This window comes from Salvelinus alpinus, chromosome 24 (genome assembly GCF_045679555.1).
Source record: "Salvelinus alpinus chromosome 24, SLU_Salpinus.1, whole genome shotgun sequence".
Classification (NCBI taxonomy): Eukaryota; Metazoa; Chordata; class Actinopteri; order Salmoniformes; family Salmonidae; genus Salvelinus; species Salvelinus alpinus.
Window position 1 is genome coordinate 13,415,483 of NC_092109.1, and position 25,501 is coordinate 13,440,983.

A 25,501-nucleotide genomic window follows, 5' to 3' on the forward strand; every position below is an offset into this window, starting at 1 on the left:
AACCAAGCACAATTTTTCTTTGTATTTTTTTTCATAGTTTCTCTCGCAACCCCATTTTCAAATCAGGCAACCCCATGTGGGGTCACGACCCCTAGTTTGGGAAATGCTGTATTAGTGGGTGATCTCTTTGTGGCTCCCTTCTACTGCACTGGCAGGTAGAGCAGCATGGTGTCAAATCCTTCCCCCTTAATAAAGCATGCCACACAGACCCATCAGAATAGACATGAAATACACAGGAGATTGATGCCCAAAGCTGAAGAGGACCAAACATGTCAGACCATGACATTCTCACATGAAACAAATAGCTGGGTGATTCCTTTTGTGTTTTCAAATCACACTTTATATTGAGGATTTTCCTGCATTCATAAACAGATAAGGGAAAGGGGGATACCTAGTCAGTTGTACAACTGAATGCCTTCAACTGCTAAAATGCGTCTTCCGCATTTAACCCATTAACTCTGAATCAGAGCGGTGCTGGGGGGGGGGGGGGGGGCGCTGCCTTAAAAAGGTACTGTTGGTGCAAATACAGTTGACGCCATTCACCTATAATCCTAGTGCTCCTGGTGTTACTTTGCACCTAGCCTGCAGACAGACGTGGCAACTGGCTTAATCCAATCGGGATCCCTTTCAGGGCCAGTTTCCAGGTACAAGTTGCCCTCAGGCACAGATCTAGGATGAGCTTATACTGCGTAACTCCTTACATTTGAGGGAGGAAACACAAAACTGATCTGAAGGTCAGCCTCTAAGGGGCAGGTTCATCCTACTCCATATACCGGGTGGTAAACAGCAGTGTTTAAGGCTGGCAACCTGCCACTCAAGCATAAGGTCACAGTCTTTTCAGTAGTTCATTAAACATGTGCCATCCAAGGCACATGCATTCCCACAACAGACACCATAAACCCTAGTGATCATAACCCTATAGTGTCTATAAATCCTATAGTATAGTATCAATAAACCTATAGTGTCTATAAATCATATAGTATAGTATCTATAGTTTCTATAAATCCTATAGTATAGTATCTATAAACCTATAGTGTCTATAAATCCTATAGCATAGTATCTATAAACCTATAGTGTCTATAAATCCTATAGTATAGTATCTATAAACCTATAGTGTCTATAAATCCTATAGTATAGTATCTATAAATCTATAGTGTCTATAAATCCTATAGTATAGTATCTGAAAACCTATAGTGTCTATAAATCCTATAGTATAGTATCTGAAAACCTATAGTGTCTATAAATCCTATAGTGTCTATAAACCTAGTGTCTATAAATCCTATAGTATATATATAAACCTATAGTGTCTATAAATCCTATAGCATAGTATCTATAAACCTAGTGTCTATAAATCCTATAGTATCTATAAACCTAGTGTCTATAAATCCTATAGTATAGTATCTGAAAACCTATAGTGTCTATAAATCCTATACCATAGTATCTATAACCCTATAGTGTCTATAAACCTATAGTGTCTATAAATCCTATAGTATCTATAAACCTATAGTGTCTATAAATCCTATAGTATCTATAAACCTATAGTGTCTATAAATCCTGTAGTATCTATAAACCTATAGTGTCTATAAATCCTATAGTATAGTATCTATAAACCTAGTGTCTATAAATCCTATAGTATCTATAAACCTATAGTGTCTATAAATCCTATAGTATCTATAGACCTATAGTGTCTATAAATCCTATAGTATATATAAACCTATAGTATCTATAAACATAGTGTCTATAAATCCTATAGTATCTATAAACCTATAGTATCTATAAACCTAGTGTCTATAAATCCTATAGTATAGTATCTATAAACCTATAGTGTCTATAAATCCTATAGTATAGTATCTATAATCCTATAGTATCTATAAACCTAGTGTCTATAAATCCTATAGTATCTATAAACCTATAGTGTCTATAAATCCTATAGTATAGTATCTATAAACCTAGTGTCTATAAATCCTATAGTGTCTATAAATCCTATAGTATAGTATCTATAAATCCTATAGTATAGTATCTATAAATCCTATAGTATAGTATCTATAAATCCTATAGTATCTATAAATCCTATAGTATCTATAAATCCTATAGTATCTATAAATCCTATAGTATAGTATCTATAAATCCTATAGTATCTATAAATCCTATAGTATCTATAAATCCTATAGTATAGTGTCTATAAATCCTATAGTATAGTATCTATAAATCCTATAGTATCTATAAATCCTATAGTATCTATAAATCCTATAGTATATATATAAACCTATAGTGTCTATAAATCCTATAGCATAGTATCTATAGTATCTATAAATCCTATAGCATAGTATCTATAGTATCTATAAATCCTATAGCATAGTATCTATAGTATCTATAAATCCTATAGTATAGTATCTATAGTATCTATAAATCCTATAGTATAGTATCTATAGTGTCTATAAATCCTATAGTGTCTAAATCCTATAGTGTCTATAAATCCTATAGTATAGTCTCTATAAACCTATAGTGTCTATAAATCCTATAGCATAGTATCTATAAACCTAGTGGAGATAACGTCAGTCTTTTCTTCACATTCTGTACATGATTTTCTTCACGTTTCCTCAGATGATTTCTTCAACAATTAAGTTTCCTGGCAGTCAGTGATAAGCATGTGTCTTATTTTATTTGTATCAATTCACTAGGGGCAATGGAGGGCAGTATAAATATTAGACACTAGTACCGATACCAATTTTGCACTGGTTTGTTAGGTTACAAACATTGACCCTTAAAATGTACATTTCTTCTCAAGTGCCTAATGACGTTAGCTTAGGCAGCTATTTAAATTCAAAACGAAATGGTTTGCTTCTAATTGAGACTATTTTCAAATGAATTTACAGCTTCTTGGCTGATATCTTTTAATTTCTTGAGTATCAGCAAATAGGAGCATGAGAACAAAAAATGGAACTATGGACTCAAAAGATGGCGACATGCACTCCTTGATCCGTCAGCCATTGTTGAAAGTACACAACTCCTTTGTTTAGCTCTATGTATAACACAACTACAGTAAGTAGCCTGCAAGAGCTACACAAACACATCATGCAATATGCATCTGTGGAGGCACAAAATGCCAATTGTTTACACATGTGGTTGTTTAATATAAGACACAGATTTACTCACAAACTTCCTCTTCTTGGAAGACTCAGCTCCTTCTAAAAATAAAAATAAGAAAAAGATCATTAGGACAAAATAAATAAAATGTTTACACAGTGACACAGAATCGTTGTTAAACAGCATGACATAAAACCTGAAGAAAACATGTTTAAAAAGTTAAATGGATGTTAAAAATCAGGTCATATATTGATATTCATCAGACAGTGCTGACTGTCTGACTAGCCTGTCCCGGGATAATGGATGACCTTTGTTTTAATTAGCTAACATAGCTGCTGTATACTTGCCACTTAAAAGGAGGTGCATTATTTGTCATTGTCAATTAAATAACAAATAAATAAAAGAGATGACTTGCACACTCACTTGCATGCTTGCACGCACACACACACCCCTGTCTGAGTGTCCATTTATCCACTCCCAAAACATGACTTCACTTTCTTGGCTGACCCAGTTTGAGTCCCTCAAGACAAAAAAGCACTGAGTCACACAGTTAATAATGAAACAATTCAAAGAGCACGCAATTCACACTCTCAAAGGCCATATGTAAATCACAGAATAATTGTGCCTCAAAAGGCAAGGCTCTAGACTAACTTTTTCCACTGGTGCGACCAACTTCCTGAGTTGATTGCAGCAGCGCATGATTTGATCGCACCAACTCTTCACAGCTGTGCGGTGACAGTGACCTGACCTGTGTCCGATAATGTATCTGCATTCCATACAGAACCAGGCTAATAATGAATAGCAATCTTTTAAATTAGCATGCCCTTGACATTCAGGTAAATTTGCCAGTGGCACACTGAAAGCTACTAGCCCAAATAAAAATAAAACTATCCAGGGAAAGCGGATGATGCGCACACAATTTAAATGTTATCTTTATAATAGTGATGGGGGAAAACATTGATACAGTTACATGTCGAGATATTATTTCTGACAGTATATCATATCGTATAGTTGACAGTATCGCAATACTATTTTTGCGCTTGTTTGCTGTACCCGCATCAAAACTCCAGTATTTTTGCCTTATAGCTTGTTCTCCATCTTTTTACATTTACATTTACATTTAAGTCATTTAGCAGACGCTCTTATCCAGAGCGACTTACAAATTGGTGCATTCACCTTATGATATCCAGTGGAACAACCACTTTACAATAGTGCATCTAACTCTTTTAAGGGGGGGGGGGGTTAGAAGGATTACTTTATCCTATCCTAGGTATTCCTTAAAGAGGTGGGGTTTCAGGTGTCTCCGGAAGGTGGTGATTGACTCCGCTGACCTGGCGTCGTGAGGGAGTTTGTTCCACCATTGGGGAAAATAGAAAATAATATTTTTAAATAGAGAATTTGTTTTCAGCACTTTTTCCCCCCCATGAATGTTCAAAACTCATTCTCTCATGGCTCTCTTGTTCCTCTGCAGCAGACATGGTGAGCAATATGTTTGGAACATCGAATTGCAATAAAATCACAGTATCAAATCGCAATACATATAGAATCTTGAGAATCACAATACATATCGTATCGGCACTTAAGTATTGTGATAGTATCGTGAGGTACCTAGAAATTTCCAGCCCTAGTTTATATTAGGTTATATTTAAAAATATAACCTTTGCACAATCTCAAAAAGGGTAAATTCAAATTAAATTTTGGTAAATTCAGTTTTCCAGGTTTTATTTATCTCAGTTTCAGAGTTTTCCTAGTAGTGGTGTTTTTGTACTGTACAATGTAGGCTACATGTGATGACAGAGTTTGCTAAACAAATGCCCCGCAACACAAATCATCATGAAATCATTCTACCAGGTAGGCCTACTTTAGAGTCAACATTTAATTATAAGGTTTTTGGGGAAAGCCTTCAGAAGCAATCGTTCAAACAGCTCATGATGACTGAATTGCATATCGCAAAGATTCAACCAAGACTTCGGACCAAACCTTTTGAATACCTGGTCTGCCTACCCATTGTTGCTTGAATAAATGTCGATAAAAAAATGTTTTAAACACGTGACCAGGTAAAGAAAAAAATAAAATAAAAAATCACTGGCACCCTAGCAACTAATATTTTGTTGTTGTTGTACTGCGACTGTTTTGGTCACCATTTTGAGCCCTAGAAGAGGAAAAATGTCTATTGCTTGACCATTACAATCATAGAAAATAAAGCTTTTCTCAGGAAAACAATTACACAAGCTACAGTACGCTCCCCCAGAGGTTGTACTGTATTGCAGCAGTCCCTGCAGTGGGGGAAAACATCAACAATACTTTAATTGATTGCCCAGGGGAGTGGATTAGGCACTTTGATCCGTGCCAGCTCTGTACTTACTGTACCCGTTAATGAACGTGAAAAATGTCATAAGCATTTGCTTAAATGTTTTTCTTGATTGTTTTTATTCCATCAATTGTAATGGATCTTAATATGTTTAATTACAGGCTGTTGAATTCATAGATATCATATATTGGACAGAGTAGCTCTATTCCCAATAAAGATTCAAGTCAGCATATCATACAAGTAATGTGTTCATCATTATACACAGATGAAACACTGCACCTTTAAAAAGCAGGCCTCTATTGTGTACAACACGTGTTGAAAATGCATCAAAAGTGAATAAAATAAGAGATTTCCCAATAATGCACATCCACAGTAGCTCTTCAGTCTGCACTTGGGGAAAATGTAATAGTATTAATATACCAGTAGAGGGGAGCATTTACAATAAAGTAGTAGTCATTTTCTGATGTATGCACTGGCTGTCTGGTGACTGCTGCTGTGAATGTGTGTACTGACTAAACCACAGCCTGCAGCTACACAGAGCAAGTGAACAGAATATATTTGAACTGGGACTATGGAACTGCACTGAAGTGAACATAAAAGGACCTTTTGCACATTTGAACACATCTCAAATGCACTTACGTGGTGTCAACTCGATTGGAATTTTCCATTAAATTGCATTCAGATTCCGTGGAGCAACAAGAATTCCACTTCCACACACGGAGATTACAGGACTAAAACCCACACAATTCCATTTGCAACATGTTTCATTCCTAATCCTTTCACCAGTATGTCATTGCACTAAACTGCCATAGTCAAGATACCTAAATTAACTATGGTTGAACAAATACATAAACAGCACGGTAAGGGTGAGGTCCTTTTGTCTTAGCAATGAGACAGCAGAGAGTTTAAAGAGGGAGGTGTTTAATAAAGGGTCTTCTAGTCAGTAGAAAATTAACTAAGCCCCTCTCCCCGTGGCCATCAATTAGAGCTTGGTGACTCCTGTGGATCCAAGCCAGCATTTCATAGGCTAACGTGACTGTGGTTCAATGGCAAAGTACCAGAAGGGAATAAGTTAAGCTATTGTGAATTCTAACCAATGACAGCATAGCAAATCATTGTGGGTGTCTACTGTCTGGTCTAGCTGGTTCAATGGCACACAAGGCAACGAAAAATCCTGGTAAAACCTGTGGCGATTACTTTTAAGATTAAAACATGTGTCATGAGTCATGACTGCCGGCAGAGAAGAAATATCTTGCCCATGGAGAGAAGCACAAGACTGAACTTAATAGGGGAAATCCTAGAAAGCTGAGTTAACACTATTAATGTTTCCCTTTACTGTGACAATTGAGATCAAATCAACGCAATGTTAGCCACTTTCAACACAACATACTGAAACAAAATGAACTATTCAAGGTATTTTGTTGTAGGCAGAAAGCATCGGAATAGGATTTTATTGTGCACGACTCAGCCCGTTCGCTACACAGACGGTGCGGCATTACCAATCAGAACTGCAGTAGGCCTATATGCGAATCGACCATTGCCATATATGGATCAGTGAAATTTACTTTGAACTGGATTGTGTTTACAGCTGTGGTCGAGAGAAATGCGCTTGTTTTGAGATCAAAGCGTGAGCTGCATGTTGCCACGTGTGCACATTTGGTTCATATCCTTTGCTAGTTATTGAGTTATTAGCCCAGTTATAGATCATTTGTAGTCAACAATGGGGGAGTGATTGCTTCCAACAAGAGCACACAATGTGTACATTTATAGACATCCTTGAAAAGTGAGTCAAGTAAAAAGCTATTTTTTTGTCTTAAAGGGACAGTGATGTATTTTGAGAGTTGCCAATAGGCAGAGGGTAGCATCATTTGTCTGATTCTTTGTAATAAATGGTATGGGAATAATAATGCATTTTATTTTGTAAAGTGGTTTTCATGTACCAAACAACACATTTTCAGTCACCTCCTTGTCTGAAGGACAAGTGGATAAACAAGTTAATATCAAGCTCTACATGTTGTTTTCAAAAGTCTCAGAATGTAGGCTTACATTGAACACCCCACATTGGCTGCTACTGTAGGCTGAATGATAGACCCCTATTTCCATGTTAAAATGTTATGGGATGCATTTTCTCAATTATTTTGATGGTAGGCCACTCTGGTAGGCCCACATTATGATCAAATAGCCACAGTAGTCTACTTGGCCACTGTTAAAACTGTAACTTAAAGCAGGTACAGCCTCAGTGGTTCACAGTAAACACACGCTGGAAGTTGCCCAGAATTTACACAACGTTCAAGTTTGCGCTCAGCAGACCTAAAATTTGCTCAGTGCCCCCCCAAAAATTGAGGGAACATTGGTCATGACTATATCTCTCACAGTGGGTAAGAAGTTGATCCACTGACAAACATTTCTACTGTGAGAAACCCTGTACACAACCCAGAGAGCTAGTCTTCCCCATAGGGTGTGAAGACACATCAAAGTGCATGGAACCACTGTGACATTGTACTCATGAGCACAAACGGAGAGTGGTGGTGGTGGATGAAAGTGGCTGGGTTGAGAGAGGAAACAATGTGCCCGAGACGGCGCACCTCGTCTGAGTTTGTCATGCCTCTGAACTCCCAGACCACCACACTGAACAGCAGTCAGACAAACTTCCATGCTCAGAAAAACAATACATATTTTCCATTGGAAATAAAAACTTGATCTGATACTAGACAATTGCAGTGGACGACATTCAAAGTGAACCTTCAAAGTTGAGCATAAATGAGTACAAATAAACTGTCAATATTCTCCATAGAAGGCATACTTTATTGGAAAATGCTAGACGGCAACAGTGAGTAACATTCAAAGTGAACCCTCAATCTTACACATGAATTAGTCCACTGTTGATACAAGTGTACAAAAAGCTAAGGGTAAAAGACTGATGTAATCTTTAGTTTACACATGAATTGTCTGAGAAATTCATCACACACAATTCATCACACACCTAGCTAAACAATCAGGAACTTGTTGGGGTAATAGTCAATATTGTTATTTACTTGTTTTATTTTATATTACGCCTATCTCCGATAAGCTACCCAGGAAAGGGCTAAGAATAGCCATTATTAATACATGTAGCCTTAGAAATAAGGTGAATGAAATCAATAACTTGCGAACATCGGATAACATACATAAACTGGCCATCGCTGAAACTCACTTAACATCAAAGGAATTATCTATAGCAGTAGCAATACAAAGATATAACATCTATAGAAAAAACAGGAATGCCTATGGGGGAGGTGTTGCTGTATATGTTCAGAGCCATGTTCCTGTGACGCTTAGAGAGGATCTCATGTTAAACGTTGAAGTGTTGTGGTTGCAAGTTCACCTGCTTCATCTACAGCCTCTCCTTTTGGGCCACCAAGTGCTAAGAGACAGCATTTGGATAATGTATGTGCAATGCATGAAAGTGAGTGTGATGTTAATAGAGGTCTATTTTCCTGGTGACCTGAACATAGACTGGTTAGAAACTAGCTGTCCTCTCAAGAGGAAACACAAGAGGTAACTGTGACTAATGCCTGTAATATAACCCAAGTTATCACTGAACCAACTAGAGTGTCTACCAAGTGTTGGACCTGTGACATCCACTTATATTGATCATATGTTCACTAATACCGCAGAGCTTTGCTCCAAAGCAATATCAGTTCCCATTGGCTGTAGTGACCGTAACATTGTGACAATAATAAGGAAAGCCAAAGTGTCGGCCAAAAGTAGTTTACAAGAGATCATACAAAATGTCCTCTCAGGACTCTTTTGTCGAATATGTAAAACATGTATGTTGGTCTGATGTGTATGAGGAAGTGAATCCAGATGCAGCACTGGAAGTATATGTAGAACTATTCATGCCAGTTGTTGACAAGCATACACCGGTTAAGAAATTAACTGTGAGAACCGTTAAGAGTCCCCTGGATAGATGATGAATTAAAAAATTGTATGGGTCAAAGAAATTTTGCAAAAGAGGTGGAAAACAAGTCAGGCTCCTCAGCTGATTGGTTGACACACTGTAAATTGAGAAATGTTGTGAGTAAACTTAACAAAAAGAAGAAATAATTGTATTACCAAACCAAGATAAATTACATAAAACACAATGGAAAAAGGCTTTGAAGTACCTTAACTAATATCATGGGCAAAAAACACAATCCATGTCTATTGTCCATTGAAGTTGATGGGTCATTTATAACAAAACCTTTTAATATTGCCAATCATTTCAATGACTATTTCACTAGTAAAAGTGGAAAAACTCAGAAGTGAAATAGAACAGTGAATCATAACATTATTGTATACAAAATCTAATAATGAAAGAGGACTGCTGTTTTGAATTTGGTCAATTTAGTGTGGGAGGTGTCGAAAAACTATTGTTATCCATCAATAATGATGAGCCACCAGGTATAGACAACCTCAATGGGAAACTATTGAGAATGGTAGCAGACTGTATTGCCACCGCTATTTGGTATATCTTTACCGAAGCCTAAATGAGTGTGTGCCTCCACAGGCGTGGAAGGAAGCTGGCCCTAACAGCCGCACAATCAGTTTGCTGCATGTTCTTAGTAAACTGATGGAGAGAATTGTGTTTGACCAAATACAATGCTATTTTGCAGAGAACAAGTTAAGTACTGACTTTCAGCTATGCATATGGAGAAGGGCACTCAACTTGTATTGCGCTGACTCAGATTACAGGTTATTGGTTCAAATAAATGGATAATAACATGATAGTTGGAGCTGTATTATTGTATTTCAGTGCAGCCTTTGATGTTATTGATCATACATTGTTATTGAAGAAACTCACTTGCTATGGCTTTACATCACCTGCCATCACATGGTTGGAGAGTTATGTATCCAACAGAACCCAGAGAGTGTTCTTCAATCGAAGCCTCTCTAACATTAGACGTGTACAATGTGGTGTCACTCAGGGCCGGTACCTTTGGTCTATTACTCTTCTGTTTTTACAAATGATTTGCCACTGGTCTTACACAAAGCTAGAATGACTACATATGCACATGATTCCACACTCTACATGTCAGCACCCAAAGCCAGTGAGCTCACTGAAATTGTAAATAAGTGGTGCCGTGTGGCTGTTGGTAAAGCATGGCGCTTGCAACGCCAGGGTTGTGGATTCGATTCCTACGGGGGACCAGTACGAAAACGTATGCACTCACTACTGTAAGTTGCTCTGGATAAGAGTGTCTGCTAAAATACTAATATGTAAATGTAGAAAATAAGTAATAGTGTCAGTATCAGGATGGGTGATTAAAAAACTAAACGCATTGTATTTGTTTCAAAACATTCTCTAAGACCTGAACCTCAACTGAAGTTGTGCATAAAGGGTACGACCATTGAGAAAGTTGAGGAAGCTACACTCCTAGGTATAACATTGGATGGTTAATGATCATGGACAAGTCATATTGACAAAGTTGTTGTGAAGATTGGGAGGGGTATGTCTGTAATAAAAAGATGCTCTGTGTTTTTGACCCAAACAATGAACTGTACTAGTTGTTAATGCTCTGGTCTTGTCCCATCTTGATTACTGTCCAGTAATATGGTCAAGTGCAGTACCAAAGCTGCAGCTGGCTCAAGACAGAGCAGCACCCTTGCCCTTAACAGAACTAACATCAACATGCATGCCGGTCTTTCCTGGGTGAGGGTTGACGAGACTGCTTCTCTTCTAGTTTTTAAGATAAATATTACTATGATGAAAATTCCAGATTGTCTGCATAATCAGATAGCATTTAGCTCAGACACCCATACCTACTCCATACATACCCCATACCTACCCCATACATAAATGTTTTATATATTTTCTTTCCAAAAACTCAACTTCAAAACACTCTCCTGCAACCCACCTCACAAATAAAAAATAAAAAAAGTATTATTTACCTCAAATCTGAAATCCACAACAGAAGCTAGCCAGAAGTTAGCCAGAAGCTAACCAGAAGATAGCCAGAAGCTAGCCAATTTACTGGCTAACGTTATTATTCAGCTATCCACGGTTTGAGGTCATCAGCTATCCTTTAGCTCGAAAAGCTATCGCCAGTTTTGTACAACGCGACTCAGACCAGAGCATACCGGACCTATTTTTCTCTCCATATCCCCGGATTTCAACCGCAAGCTCTGGACATTTACACCTGGATCTCGCAGCTAGCTAGCTGCTATCCGTGTGACTATTGGCTTACGTCGATCCCGGAGCAAACATCAATTATTCCGGAGCTAGCCAGCTGAAGAGTTTCTTCAGCCACTCCTGGGCTTCAATCACCTATCCGGACCCGTTTTACTGCCGATGCGGAGCCCCACCGGGCCTTCACGACTGGACTACTGACATTATCTGCCCGAGGGAGTTATCCAACTGGCCCCTCCGTCACGATGTTACCTGAACGCCCATCGGCGGCCCGCTAATCGTTAGCTGTCTTATCGGCTGCTATCTGAATAGGTCTATCGGACAATTTTTCTTGGGTCACTATTACTATATCTATTTTGCCTCTACCACACGGAACTCCACTAATCTACCGTCGGAAACGCACGAGGTGGCTAAAAACAGACCTCCATCCTATGCTAGCTTGCTACCGATGGCCCGGCTAGCTGTCTGAATTCGCCGTTACACCAACCAACCTCACTACTCACTGGACCCTTATGATCACTCGACTAAGCATGCCTCTCCTTAATGTCAATATGCCTTGTCCATTGCTGTTCTGGTTAGTGTTTATTGGCTTATTTCACTGTAGAGCCTCTAGCCCTGCTCATTATACCTTATCCAACCTTTCAGTTCCACCACCCACACATGTGATGACATCACCTGGTTTCAATGATGTTTCTAGAGACAATATCTCTCTCATCATCACTCAATACCTAGGTTTACCTCCAGTGTATTCACATCCTACCATACCTTTGTCTGTACATTATACCTTGAAGCTATTTTATAGCCCCCAGAAACCTCCTTTTACTCTCTGTTCCGGACGTTCTAGACGACCAATTCTCATAGCTTTTAGCCATACCCTTATCCTACCTTATCCTCTGTTCCTCTGGTGATGTAGAGGTGAATCCAGGCCCTGCAGTGCCTAGCTCCACTCCTATTCCCAGGCGCTCTCATTTGATGACTTCTGTAACCGTAATAGCCTTGGTTTCATGCATGTTAACATTAGAAGCCTCCTCCCTAAGTTTGTTTTATTCACTGCTTTAGCACACTCTGCCAACCCGGATGTTCTAGCCGTGTCTGAATCCTGGTTTAGGAAGACCACCAAAAATTCTGAAATCTCCATTCCTAACTACAACATTTTCAGACAAGATAGAACCGCCAAAGGGGGCGGTGTTGCAATCTACTGCAAAGATAGCCTGCAGAGTTCTGTTCTACTATCCAGGTCTGTACACAAGCAATTTGAACTTCTACTTTTAAAAATCCACCTGTCTAAAAACAAGTCTCTCACAATTGCCGCCTGCTATAGACCACCCTCTGCCCCCAGCTGTGCTCTGGACACCATATGTGAACCGATTGCCCCCCATCTATCTTCAGAGCTCGTGCTGCTAGGCGACCTAAACTGGAACATGCTTAACACCCCAGCCATCCTACAATCTAAGCTTGATGCCCTCAATCTCACACAAACTATCAATGAACCTACCAGGTACCATCCCAAAGCCGTAAACACGGGCACCCTCATAGATATCATCCAATCCAACTTGCCCTCTAAATACACCTCTGCTGTTTTCAACCAAGATCTCAGCGATCACTGCCTCATTGCCTGCATCCGTAATGGGTCAGCGGTCAAACGACTTCCACTCATCACTGTCAAACGCTCCCTGAAACACTTCAGCGAGCAGGCCTTTCTAATCGACCTGGCCGAGGTATCCTGGAAGGATATTGATCTCATCCCGTCATTAGAGGATGCCTGGTTATTTTTTTTAAATGCCTTCCTCAGCATCTTAAATAAGCATGCCCCATTCAAGAAATTTAGAACCAGGAACAGATATAGCCCTTGGTTCTCTCCAGACCTGACTGCCCTTAACCAACACAAAAACATCCTATGGCGTTCTGAATTAGCATCGAACAGCCCCCGTGATATGCAACTTTTCAGGGAAACTAGAAACCAATATACACAGGCAGTTAGAAAAGCCAAGGCTAGCTTTTTCAAGCAGAAATTTGCTTCCTGCAACACAAACTCAAAGAAGTTCTGGGACACTGTAAAGTCCATGGAGAATAAGAACACCTCCTCCCAGCTGCCCACTGCGCTGAGGACAGGGAACACTGTCACCACCGATAAATCCACTATAATTGAGAATTTCAATAAGCATTTTTCTACGGCTGGCCATGCTTTCCGCCTGGCTACCCCTACCCCGGTCAACAGCACTGCAACTCGCCCAAGCCTTCCCCATTTCTCCTTCTCCCAAATCCAGTCAGCTGATGTTCTGAAAGAGCTGCAAAATCTGGACCCCTACAAATCAGCCGGGCTAGACAATCTGGGCCCTTTCTTTCTAAAATGATCTGCCGAAATTGTTGCAACCTCTATTACTAGCCTGTTCAACCTCTCTTTCGTGTCGTCTGAGATTCCCAAAGATTGGAAAGCAGCTGCGGTCATCCGCCCTTCTAAGGGGGGGACACTCTTGACTCAAACTGCTACAGACCTATATCCTATATCCTGGAGGTCATTTTGCAGGGCTCTGGCAGTGCTCCTCCTTGCACAAAGGCGGCGGTAGCGGTCCTGCTGCTGGGTTGTTGCCCTCCTACTGTCACGTTCCTGACCTATTTTATGTTATTTTTGTATATGTTTAGTTGGTCAGGGCGTGAGTTGGGGTGGGCATTGTATGTTTTGTGTTTAGATCACTGTTAATCAGCCTTATATGGTTCTCAATCAGAGACAGGTGGTTTACGTTTTCCTCTGATTGGGAACCATATATAGGCTGGCTGTTCACACTGTTTGTTTGTGGGTGATTGTCTCCTGTGTTTGTGTCTGTGCACCACACGGGATTGTTTCGGGGTGTTGTTTCGTTTATGTAGTCTGTTTCCTGCTCGTGAGTTCTTCGTGTCTTTTATGTAAGTTCCATGTTTCAGGTTTCGTCTACGTTGTCCGTTTGTTATTTTGTATTTCAAGTATAGTTCGTTTTTGTTCTTGTTTAAATAAATCATTATGTCATCACACCTCGCTGCGCATTGGTCTACCGATCCTTCTCTCCTCTCCTCGTCCGAGGAAGAGGAGGACGACTCCCGTTACAGAATCACCCACCAACCTAGGACCAAGCGGCGGAGGAGAGCTCAACAGAGCAATCAGGATTCATGGACATGGGAGGAGATCTTGAACGGAGAAGGACCCTGGGCACAGGCTGGGGAGTATCGCCGCCCCAAAGCTGAGCTGGAGAAAGCGAAAGCTGAACGGCGGCGATATGAGGAGGCAGCACGGCAGCGGGACAGGTACGAGAGGCAACCCCAGAAATTTTTTGGGGGGGTGGCTAGAGAGGAGTGTGGCTAAGCCAGGTAGCAGACCTGAGCGCACTCCTCGTGCTTATTATAAGCAACGCGTCACTGGTCAGGCACCGTGTTATGCGGTTAAGCGCACGGTGTCGCCAGTGCATGCCCATAGCCCGGTGCGCTATAGAGCAGCCCCCCGAAAGTGTCATGTGAGTGTGGGCATCCAGCCGGGGCGTATTGTGCCTGCTCAGCGCGTCTGGTCTCCGGTACGCAGTTTCGGTCCAGGGTATCCTGCGCCGGCTCTGCGTGCTGTGTCTCCGGAGCGCTGGGAGGGTGCAGTGCGTCCTATGCCTACGCTCCGCTCGTACCGGGCAAATGTGGTAGTGGAGCCTAAGAGAGAAGTGCCCGTAGTAGGCACTAGATCTCCAGTGCTCATCCACAGCCCGGTTCAACCTGTGCCTGCACTCTGGAGGGTACGGGCTGGTGTAGTATTCCAACCTGGGGGAGTGGTGCCAAGGCTGCGCACCAGAGCTCCAGTACTCCCTCACAGCCCGGTCCTTCAGGTGCCTCTTAACATCAAGCCTCCTGTAGGTCTCTCCAGCCTGGTGGGTCCTGTGGCAGCCCCACGCACCAGGCTGTCTCTCCGTCTCCTCCCTACAGGTGTGCCCGTCTGCCCAGCGGCGTCTGAACTGCCCGTCTGCCCAGCGGCGCCTGAACTGCCCGTCTGCCCAGCGGCGCCTGAGCTGCCCGTCTGCCCAGCGGCGCCTGAACTGCCAGTCTGCCCAACGGCACCTGAACTGCCCGTCTGCCCAGCGGCGCCTGAACTGCCCGTCTGCCCAGCGGCGCCTGAACTGCCCGTCTGCCCAGCGGCGCCTGAACTGCCCGTCTGCCCAGCGGCGCCTGAACTGCCCGTCTGCCCAGCGGCGCCTGAACTGCCAGTCTGCCCATACGGCGCCTGAACTGCCCGTCTGCCCAGCGGCGCCTGCAAAGCTGCCCGTCTGCCCAGCGGCGCCTGCAAAGCTGCCCGTCTGCCACGAGCCTACAGAGCCGTCCGCCAGACAGGAGCCGCTAGAGCCGTCCGCCAGACAGGAGCCGCCAGAGCCTTCCGCCAGACCGGATCAGCCAGAGCCTTCCGCCAGACCGGATCAGCCAGAGCCTTCCGCCAGACCGGATCAGCCAGAGCCTTCCGCCAGACCGGATCAGCCAGAGCCTTCCGCCAGACCGGATCAGCCAGAGCCTTCCGCCAGACCGGATCAGCCAGAGCCTTCCGCCAGACCGGATCAGCCAGAGCCTTCCGCCAGACCGGATCAGCCAGAGCCTTCCGCCAGACCGGATCAGCCAGAGCCTTCCGCCAGACCGGATCAGCCAGAGCCTTCCGCCAGACCGGATCAGCCAGAGCCTTCCGCGAGACCATGACCAGTCCAGAGCCGTCAGCGAGCCATGACCGTCCAGAGCCGTCAGCGAGCCATGACCGTCCAGAGCCGTCAGCGAGCCATGACCGTCCAGAGCCGTCAGCGAGCCATGACCGTCCAGAGCCGTCAGCGAGCCATGACCGTCCAGAGCCGTCAGCGAGCCATGACCGTCCAGAGCCGTCAGCGAGCCATGACCGTCCAGAGCCGTCAGCGAGCCATGACCGTCCAGAGGCGTCAGCCAGCCATGACCGTCCAGAGCCGTCAACCAGCCAAGAGCGTCCAGAGCCAGCCAGCCAGGATCCGCCAGTCATTCTGGTGTTGCCCCTCATTCTGGTGTTGCCCCTCATTCTGGTGTTGCCCCTCATTCCGGTGTTGCCCCTCATTCCGGTGCTGCTCCTTATCCTGGTGATGCCCCTTAATTTAGGTGGGGTTATTTGGAGGGTGGTCATAGTGGGGAGGCTACAGAAGCGGGGATTGATTATGGTGGGGTGGGAACCACGCCCGGAGCCTAAGCCACCACCGTGGTCAGATGCCCACCCAGACCCTCCCCTAGACTTTTTGGTGGTGCGTTCGGAGTACGCACCTTGAGGGGGGGGTTATGTCACGTTCCTGACCTATTTTATGTTATTTTTGTATATGTTTAGTTGGTCAGGGCGTGAGTTGGGGTGGGCATTGTATGTTTTGTGTTTAGATCACTGTTAATCAGCCTTATATGGTTCTCAATCAGAGACAGGTGGTTTACGTTTTCCTCTGATTGGGAACCATATATAGGCTGGCTGTTCACACTGTTTGTTTGTGGGTGATTGTCTCCTGTGTTTGTGTCTGTGCACCACACGGGATTGTTTCGGCGTGTTGTTTCGTTTATGTAGTCTGTTTCCTGCTCGTGAGTTCTTCGTGTCTTTTATGTAAGTTCCATGTTTCAGGTTTTGTCTATGTTGAACGTTTGTTGCTTTTTGTGTGCACTAACGTTTATAGCTTCACGGTCGTTTGTTGTTTTGTGTAGTGTTCGTTTTCGTGTTTTTTCCTCTTCTAATAAAAGAAGATGTTCTTTTCACGCGCTGCGCCTTGGTCCTCACTCTCTACCTTTGACGAACGTGACACCTACGGCCTCCTCCACGTCTCCTGATGTACTGGCCTGTCTCCTGGTAGCGCCTCCATGCTCTGGACACTACGCTGACAGACACAGCAAACCTTCTTGCCACAGCTCGCATTGATGTGCCATCCTGGATGAGCTGTACTACCTGAGCCACTTGTGTGGGTTGTAGACTCCGTCTCATGCTACCACTAGAGTGAAAGCACCGCCAGCATTCAAAAGTGACAAAAACATCAGCCAGGAAGCGTAGGAACTGAGAAGTGGTCTGTGGTCACCACCTGCAGAACCACTCCTTTATTGGGGGTGTCTTGGTAATTGCCTATAATTTCCACCTTTTGTCTATTCCATTTGCACAACAGCATGTGAAATGTATTGTCAATCAGTGTTGCTTCCTAAGTGGACAGTTTGATTTCACAGAAGTGTGATTGACTTGGAGTTACATTGTGTTGTTTAAGTGTTCCCTTTATTTTTTTGAGCAGTGTATATAGACTTATTTTTCTACTGTATTATTGACTGTATGTTTGTTTTACTCCATGTGTAACTCTGTGTTGTTGTATGTGTCGAACTGCTTTGCTTTATCTTGGCCAGGTCGCAATTGTAAATGAGAACTTGTTCTCAACTTGCCTACCTGGTTAAAGAAAAGGTGAAATAAATAAAAATGAAAAAAATAATAATAGTAAAAAATACTCCATACATACCCCACAAGCATAGCCGTCGGAAGCAGGGGTGCTGAGGTTGCTGCAGCACCCCCTGAAAAACCTGAATACAAATAAAATACATTGAAAAGGAAATTGTTTTCACAAAAGTAGTGCACTGGGCCTTTACTAGTCCTGTATTAGCAGACGCATAGCCATCTGTAGCGCGGGCAATTTTTCATTTGCATCTCAACTAAAGATGTGGTATCAAACTGTCTGTTTGGTACTTAATGTAATCTCCAACTGAAAATAACTTAAAGTAGAAATTACACTACATTTGAATTCATCAGCTCCAGGGTAGGTATGCGTCACCTTCCCACCATTGTCTACGATGAGGACCGCTTTGCTGGGTGAACTGGACAATAATCAGCCACCACGTGTAGAGATCTGCACAAGGACTTTCTATGTGGCAAGCCTGCTGATGTCTGGGTGCTAAGGACTGGAATGAACGGACACAGGTCCCACAAAGTTATTTTCTACAGTTCGCTGTTGGAGGAACGATTGTTGGAGGAATTCTACATTTCTGAAGCGCTCGGGATTAAGCAAGACAGTAGTGGGGCCTTGAAGGGAACAGCCAAGTCTTGTAAGGTCTGCGATGGGTCCACCTGATGGGCCTGTACATACTGGCTGTAGGGGTATCAGTAGGTGAGGCATGTCTGAACCGATCAGCAGCAGAGGTTGGGCATGGTCCACAGTTGGGGAAGGCATGTTGCGGAGGTGGTCGTGTTGCCTTTGGAGAGCTGCGACTGGAGAGGAGTGTTTGGAATGGCCTAAGTTGTTGGTGGTGAATGTCTGATATATCCGGTATTTCTTGGAGGGTTCGGACAGAGGTGGAACATCAATAGGTAACTGAGGCACCTTGAAGTTCTACAACATTTTTGAGGGTGAGCGTCTCAGACTCAGTAGTGAGGTTGAGATGTTGCACAGGCTGTGGTAAGATGCAGGGGAGTTTAGAATGGTGGCTAGCTCACCCTGGACGAGTTGGCGGGGCTGACCGTACTTATCCTGCAGGGCTTTTAAGGCAGCAGTATAAAGTCTGAGGTCATGCATGTAGGCCTTAGCGAGCTGGAATGTACTTGGAAGTTTCAGGTGTTCAGGAAGCACATAATACTTGTACCTCTCATTCAGGTGTCTGTGACTGTTCATCAAGTTGTCCAGGGCCATTTAGAGGAATGGAAAAGTCCCTCTCTTTGCAGCTCTTGAAATGGAGCAACGATGGCTTTGGGATGCCATATGATGAGGCAATCAGCTGTTCCGCGTCAGGTGGTGGAGCAGGTGCAGGACAGGGTGCAATCTGTTCCGGAAGCAGGGTAAAGTGCTGCTGGATTGGGATATGGCACACCTAAACTCTGAGGGAAGTAGTGTTCTCCTGGAACGGGGAAACCCGGAGGGAAGTAGGGTGCTACTGGAAGCGGGCATGGTGGTCGATCCTGGAACAGGATGTGGTGCAGCTGGATGCAGAACCACGGGAACTGGAGCAGGGTGCACAACCACTGGAGCAGGGTGCGGAACCACAAGAGCTGGAGCAGGGTGCTGAAACTTGAAACTGAACTTCTTGTTGAAAGTTAATCTTGAAAAGCCAACAAATTACCATCAACATCTTCTTCGGTAACACCTGCTTCCCCACTGCCGTGGAACACTAGACTACAACAAAAACTAGCTAGCTTAGACCGTGGGAAACCTAGTGCTCGCTATTGCACAGTGACCTGTCGGCCTTCGAGAAGGCAGAAGTTTCCATACATTTTTGCAAAAATGGTCCCACCCATTACAAGACAAAATGTGATTGGTTGATCCCACTGTCTCTCCAAAATTCGATCTAATACAGAATGGCAGATGCCTTCTATCACGCTTCTGAGGGCCTATCCAGACAAATAAAAAATACCTATCTAACTAAAAGACAAAGTCAACCGGTTCCTTTAAAAATTGCAGTTCAAAGAAAAAAAACATGATTGGATATTTTTTCTCCTCAGTTTTAACCCTTTCCAACACAAACTGAAGATATTAAATAAGAATGTCATTCAATAGAAGAACATAAATCAGAATATCATTAAAATATTATTGAAAAGATGAAATTGAAAATATATATATTTTCAACAATTATTTTATCCATCCTGGGCCTTCTCTGAGGCGTAAAAGGCCTTGACAGTTCCCCATTGACTACACTGTACCACGTTCAGGGGTGCTTCTTAAGAATGTCATGTGCATAACTTAATTCTCAATATAAAACTGCTTCTAGCTCAAGAAAGACAAGCGTTTCGATGACAAACATGTTCATTTGTGTTCATATTGCCATTTTCAGCTGCCATACAGTAAAACAAATTATGCTAAAATATGATAAAGCCATTCTAGTCACAGTAAAAAGTAAAACAGAGGAGTTCATGTTTGACTGAGTCCTCAGACCTTAGCAGTTAGTGCAAAAAGTGGTTGCCAAAAGGTGGAGTATAGGAGGATGCTCTGATGTATGAGGCTAGTTGGTATTGACAGAAGACTTCAGAGAGACCGGAGGCACTGAGTAGACAAAAGCTTTTATCAACGAAATCTCTCCTAAAACTGTCAGAACCGTGCCACAAAACGATCTCATGAAAGTACAGCCGAGTGCTGTATAGAAAAATCCATTCTCCCTCCAGTCATGCCTGGATATGACAGTAGATAGGAGAATAGTAATGCGGTTGACAATTGATGGTAACGCAGATGACTACTCTGCTCCACAGGGCCCAATGTCACGGGATGACCGCTGGCGGGAACCTCTTCAACTGCGAGACGTGACATCAAAGCAGGCGGTGCCGCTTTAAAGACCTTGTGATGCTTTATTAATAATTCCCTTTGATTTCGGTTTTCTCAAGCTCAAAAGTGCACTTGCTTGGCCATGGTAAACTGCTGAATTGCAGGATACTAAGAGGGGAAAACCTCAGTTCCTTATGCTGCATTCATAACGAAGTGGGAAGGTGGAAATGACCAGTTGTGAAGTCGTAAATACCAGTTGGATGCATTCAAGTGCATTGAACTCATTGACAAATGCCGATTGGTTAATGGCCAACAAGCTGTGTCAACCATAAAACTAAAAGTACAGCTATCGTGCTTGTAAACAAATTACAGTGTTCATAAACAATATTAATAGATTGCTTTTTATAAATAATGTTTTGTTACATTTAACTGCCGAAAATACTGTTATCAAGGTAATTTCCTTTGTAGTTGACGTCAGAGGTCAGACAAGTCAGAGCTCAAGGATGGTAGACAAGTTTTCTACTAGTAATTGCAAGTTGTAGGGGGGTTCAAGTGGATTTTTCCCAGTCGTATGTGGTAAATAACACCTTCTGACTTGGTTAGGAACGCAGCATTAAACACAGATAGTAGGGTTGTATGACTGGAGTGGAGATACGACGTCACAATAATAGAGGTTGACCGATTAATTAATCAATTAATTAATTTAATTTTACTAGGCAAGTCAGTTAAGAACAAATTCTTATTTACAATGACGGCCTAGGAACAGTGGGTTAACTGCCTTGTTCAGGGGCAGAACGACAGATTTGTACCTTGTCAGCTCGGGGATTCAATCTAGCAACCTTTTGGTTACTGGCCCAACGCTCTAACCACTAGGCTACCTGCCGATTCAAATTTTCATAACAAATCGGTAATCTGCATTTTTGGACACCAATTACATTGCAATCCACGAGGAGACTGCGTGGCAGGCTGACCACATGTTACGCGAGTGCAGCATGAAAAGGACCTTGTGGCTGCAAGGAGCCAAGGTAAGTTGCTAGCTAGCATTAAACGTATTTTATAAAAAACAATCAATCTTAACATTATCACCAGTTAACTACACATGGTTGCTGATATTACAGGTTTAACTAGCTTGTCCTGCGTTGCATATAATCAATGTGGTGCCTGTTCATTTATCATCTAATCACAGCCTACTTCAACTTTGCCAAACGGGTAATGATTAAACAAAAGCGCATTTGCGAAAAAAGCACAATCGTTGCACCAATGTACCTAACTATAAACATCAATGCCCTTCTTTAAATGAATACACAAGTATATATTTTTTAAACCTGCATATTTAGTTAAGAAATTCATGTTAGCAGGCAATATTAACTAGGGAAATTGTGTCACTTCTCTTGTGTTCACTGCAAGCAGTCAGGGTATATGCAGCAGTTTGGGCCGCCTGGCTCGTTGCGAACTGTGTGAAGACCATTTCTTCCTAACAAAGACCGAAATTAATTTGCCAGAATTTTACATAATTATGACATAACATTGAAGGTTATGCAATGTAACAGCAATATTTAGACTTAGGGTTGCCACCCGTTCGATAAAATACGGAACGGTTCGGTATTTCACTGAAAGAATAAACGTTTTGTTTTCGAAATGATAGGTCATTAATATGGTCAAATCCAGAAACTAAGGCTCGTATTTCTGTGTGTTTACTACAAGCCTATAAACTCCCGAGATTAGGCTGGCAATACTATAGTGCCTATAAGAACATCAAATAGTCAAAGGTATATGTAATACAAATGGTATAGAGAGAAATAGTCCTATAATAACTACAACCTAAAACTTCTTAACTGGGAATATTGAAGACTCATGTTAAAAGGAACCACCAGCTTTCACATGTTCTGAGCAAGGAACTTAAACGTTAGCTTTTTTTACATGGCACTTTTACTTTCTTCTCCAACAATGTTTTAGCATTATTTAAACCAAATTGAACAGGTTTCATTATTTACTTGAGACTAAATTGATTGTATTTATGTATTATATTAAGTTAAAATAAAAGTGTTCATTCAGTATTGTTGTAATTGTCATTATTACAAATATATATATAAAAAATAACAAATATATATATATATATATATATATTTTTTTTTAAATCGACCGATTAATTGGTCTCGGCTTTTTTTGGTCCTCCACTAATCTGTATCGGTGTTGAAAAATCATAATCGGTCGACCTCGACACAATAATACTAGTGACACAACCTCCAGGGTTTGCGCTTTCACAACAACCAGTTCATATGATTGTGTAAAACCGATGTCGAAAGTATTCATAGTTTAGATTTCACGACAATAAGAAACTTCTGGAACAACTATACTTTAAGGTAATTGTACATGCACATAACAATAAGAAATACAATGCGTTATGATCACAGCATAATGCATTATACACAAGGACATGTGTCTCAAATACTAGATTCTTGAGAGACGGAGGTAGTAACATGTTGTCAATCCAAAAATATTAACTACGCTATGACAGCCTGCATGTCTCACAAACTGTATTAGTGTGCCAAGTATTTCACATCAAAACTGAGATAATCACAGCACAACACTAAAAGACCACTACTCTAAAAGAATATCACATAAAAATAAAAGAGGGAAAAAAGAATCCGAAGCATTGTTTTTCTGGGGTGGGGGGGATTGAAAACGGGACATTTTGGGGGTGCAGACGAGAAGGCTGACATCAAAGCGATCTGCATGAGTTCCCTGGGGTACCGTCGGGTTTGGATACATTTCTCGGTTTTAGAAAGGTTTTTTATTTTGGTATTTATTTTTTTCCACTCTCGGCTGTCAGTCCCACAATTACTCAATGAGCAATGCAGTTACATCCACCCACACATAATTAATGACATGAAGAAATATAGAACGATTCAAAGGCTTTCTGTGTGGATGTCGAACATAACCTGAAGTTTGATTGATGGGTCTGCTCCCAGACAGCCTGACAGGGCTCTCTTTGGTTGGGATGAGTAAACACTGGGAATAAAACACTGGTGATTCCAGCATCTAATATTTCCAGACAAGAATAAAGCCATCGTGTTCAAAAGGAAAATGTGACATCCTATTCCTTAAAAAAAAAAAAAAAAAAAGAATCACACCATTTTTCATACATACAGTATCAGAAATTGCTCATTGATCTGAGTGAGATGAGAGATGGGCTCCCAATTGTAAAGATTCTCTCTCACACTTAGATGAAGGAATAATGAGTAAGGAATAAAGTAAGGAATATTTTACTTTTTTTAATGATTTCTTATATGTTTAAAGTGTCATAATAAAGTACTTTGTTGAATCTCCTTTGGCAGCGATTACAGCCTCGAGTCTTCTTGGGTATGACGCTACAAGCTTGGCACACCTGTATTTTGGGAGTTTCTTCCATTCTTCTCTGCAGATCCTCTCAAGCTCTGTCAGGTTGGATGGGGAGCATCGCTGCACAGCTATTTTCAATTCTCTCCAGAGATTCAAGTCCGGGCTCTGGCGGGGCCACTCAAGGACATTTAGAGACTTGTCCCGAAGCCACTTCTGCGTTGTCTTGGCTGTGTGCTTAGGGTCATTGTCTTGTTTAAAGGTGAACCTACTGTATGTCCCAGTCTGAGGTCCTGAGAGTCTGGAGCAGGTTTTCATCAAAGATCTCGCTGTACTTTGCTGCGTTCATCTTTCCCTCGATACGGACTAGTCTCCCAGTCCCTGCCACTGAAAAACATCCCCACAGCATGATGCTGCCACCACCATGCTTCACAGTAGGGATGGTATTGGCCAGGTGACAAGCGGTGCCTGGTTTGCCCCAGACAAGTTTAATGTTGGTTTCAGACCAGAGAATCTTGTTTATCATGGTCTGAGAGTCCTTTAGGTGCCTTTTGGCAAACTAAGCGGCCTGTCATGTGCCTTTTACTGAGGAGTAGCTTCCGAATAGCCACTCAACCATAAAGGCCTGATTGGTGGAGTGCTGCAGAGATGATTGTCCTTCTGGAAGGTTCTCCCATCTCCACAGAAGAACTCTGGAGCTCTGTCAGAGTGACCATTGGGTTCTTGGTCACCTCCCTTACCAAGAACCTTCTCCTATTGCTTAGTTTGGTCAGGCGACCAGCTCTAGGAAGAGTCTTGGTGGTTCCAAACTTCTTCTATTTAAGAATGATGGAGGCCACTGTGTTCTTGGGGACCTTTAATGCTGCAGACATTTTTTGATACCCTTCCCCAGATCTGTGCCTCGACACAATCCTGTCTCGGAGCACTACAGACAACTCCATCGGCCTCATGGCTTGGATTTTGCTCTGACATGCACTGTCAACTGTGGGACCTTATATAGACAAGTGTGTGCATTTCCAAATCATATCTAAAATCAATGGAATTTACCACAGGTGGACTTCAATGAAGTTGTAGAAACATCAAGGATGATCAAGTGAAACAGGATGCAACGGAGCTCAATTTCTAGTCTCATAGCAAAGGGTCTGAATACTTATGTAAATAAGGTACCTGTTTATTTTTGTATAAATTTGCACATTTCAAAAAAAACTTTTCACTTTGTCATTATGTGGTGATTGACGAGTAAACATTTGTACTAAATCCATTTTAGAATAAAGCTGTAACGTAACAAAATGTGGAAAAAGTCAAGGGGTTTGAATACTTTCCAAATGCACTGTATATCATTATTTGCCTCAGGCCTTCAGAGACAATAAAACACCACACAAGGCCTGAGAAGTGAGGAGCTTCAACCAACTATCA

General features: G+C 42.2%; 1 protein-coding gene across 5 annotated transcripts in view; it reads right to left on the bottom strand.

The window, feature by feature from the left end:
• LOC139552197 (microtubule-associated serine/threonine-protein kinase 3-like) overlaps positions 1-25,501 on the bottom strand; it is a 176,931-nt gene that overhangs the window by 75,176 nt on the left and 76,254 nt on the right. For all 5 annotated transcript variants that reach the window (XM_071363671.1, XM_071363670.1, XM_071363669.1 and 2 more), the window contains one exon: positions 3,157-3,188. In XM_071363671.1, coding sequence (XP_071219772.1) covers positions 3,157-3,188 — 32 coding nt within the window. The remainder of the gene's footprint in view (positions 1-3,156; positions 3,189-25,501) is intronic.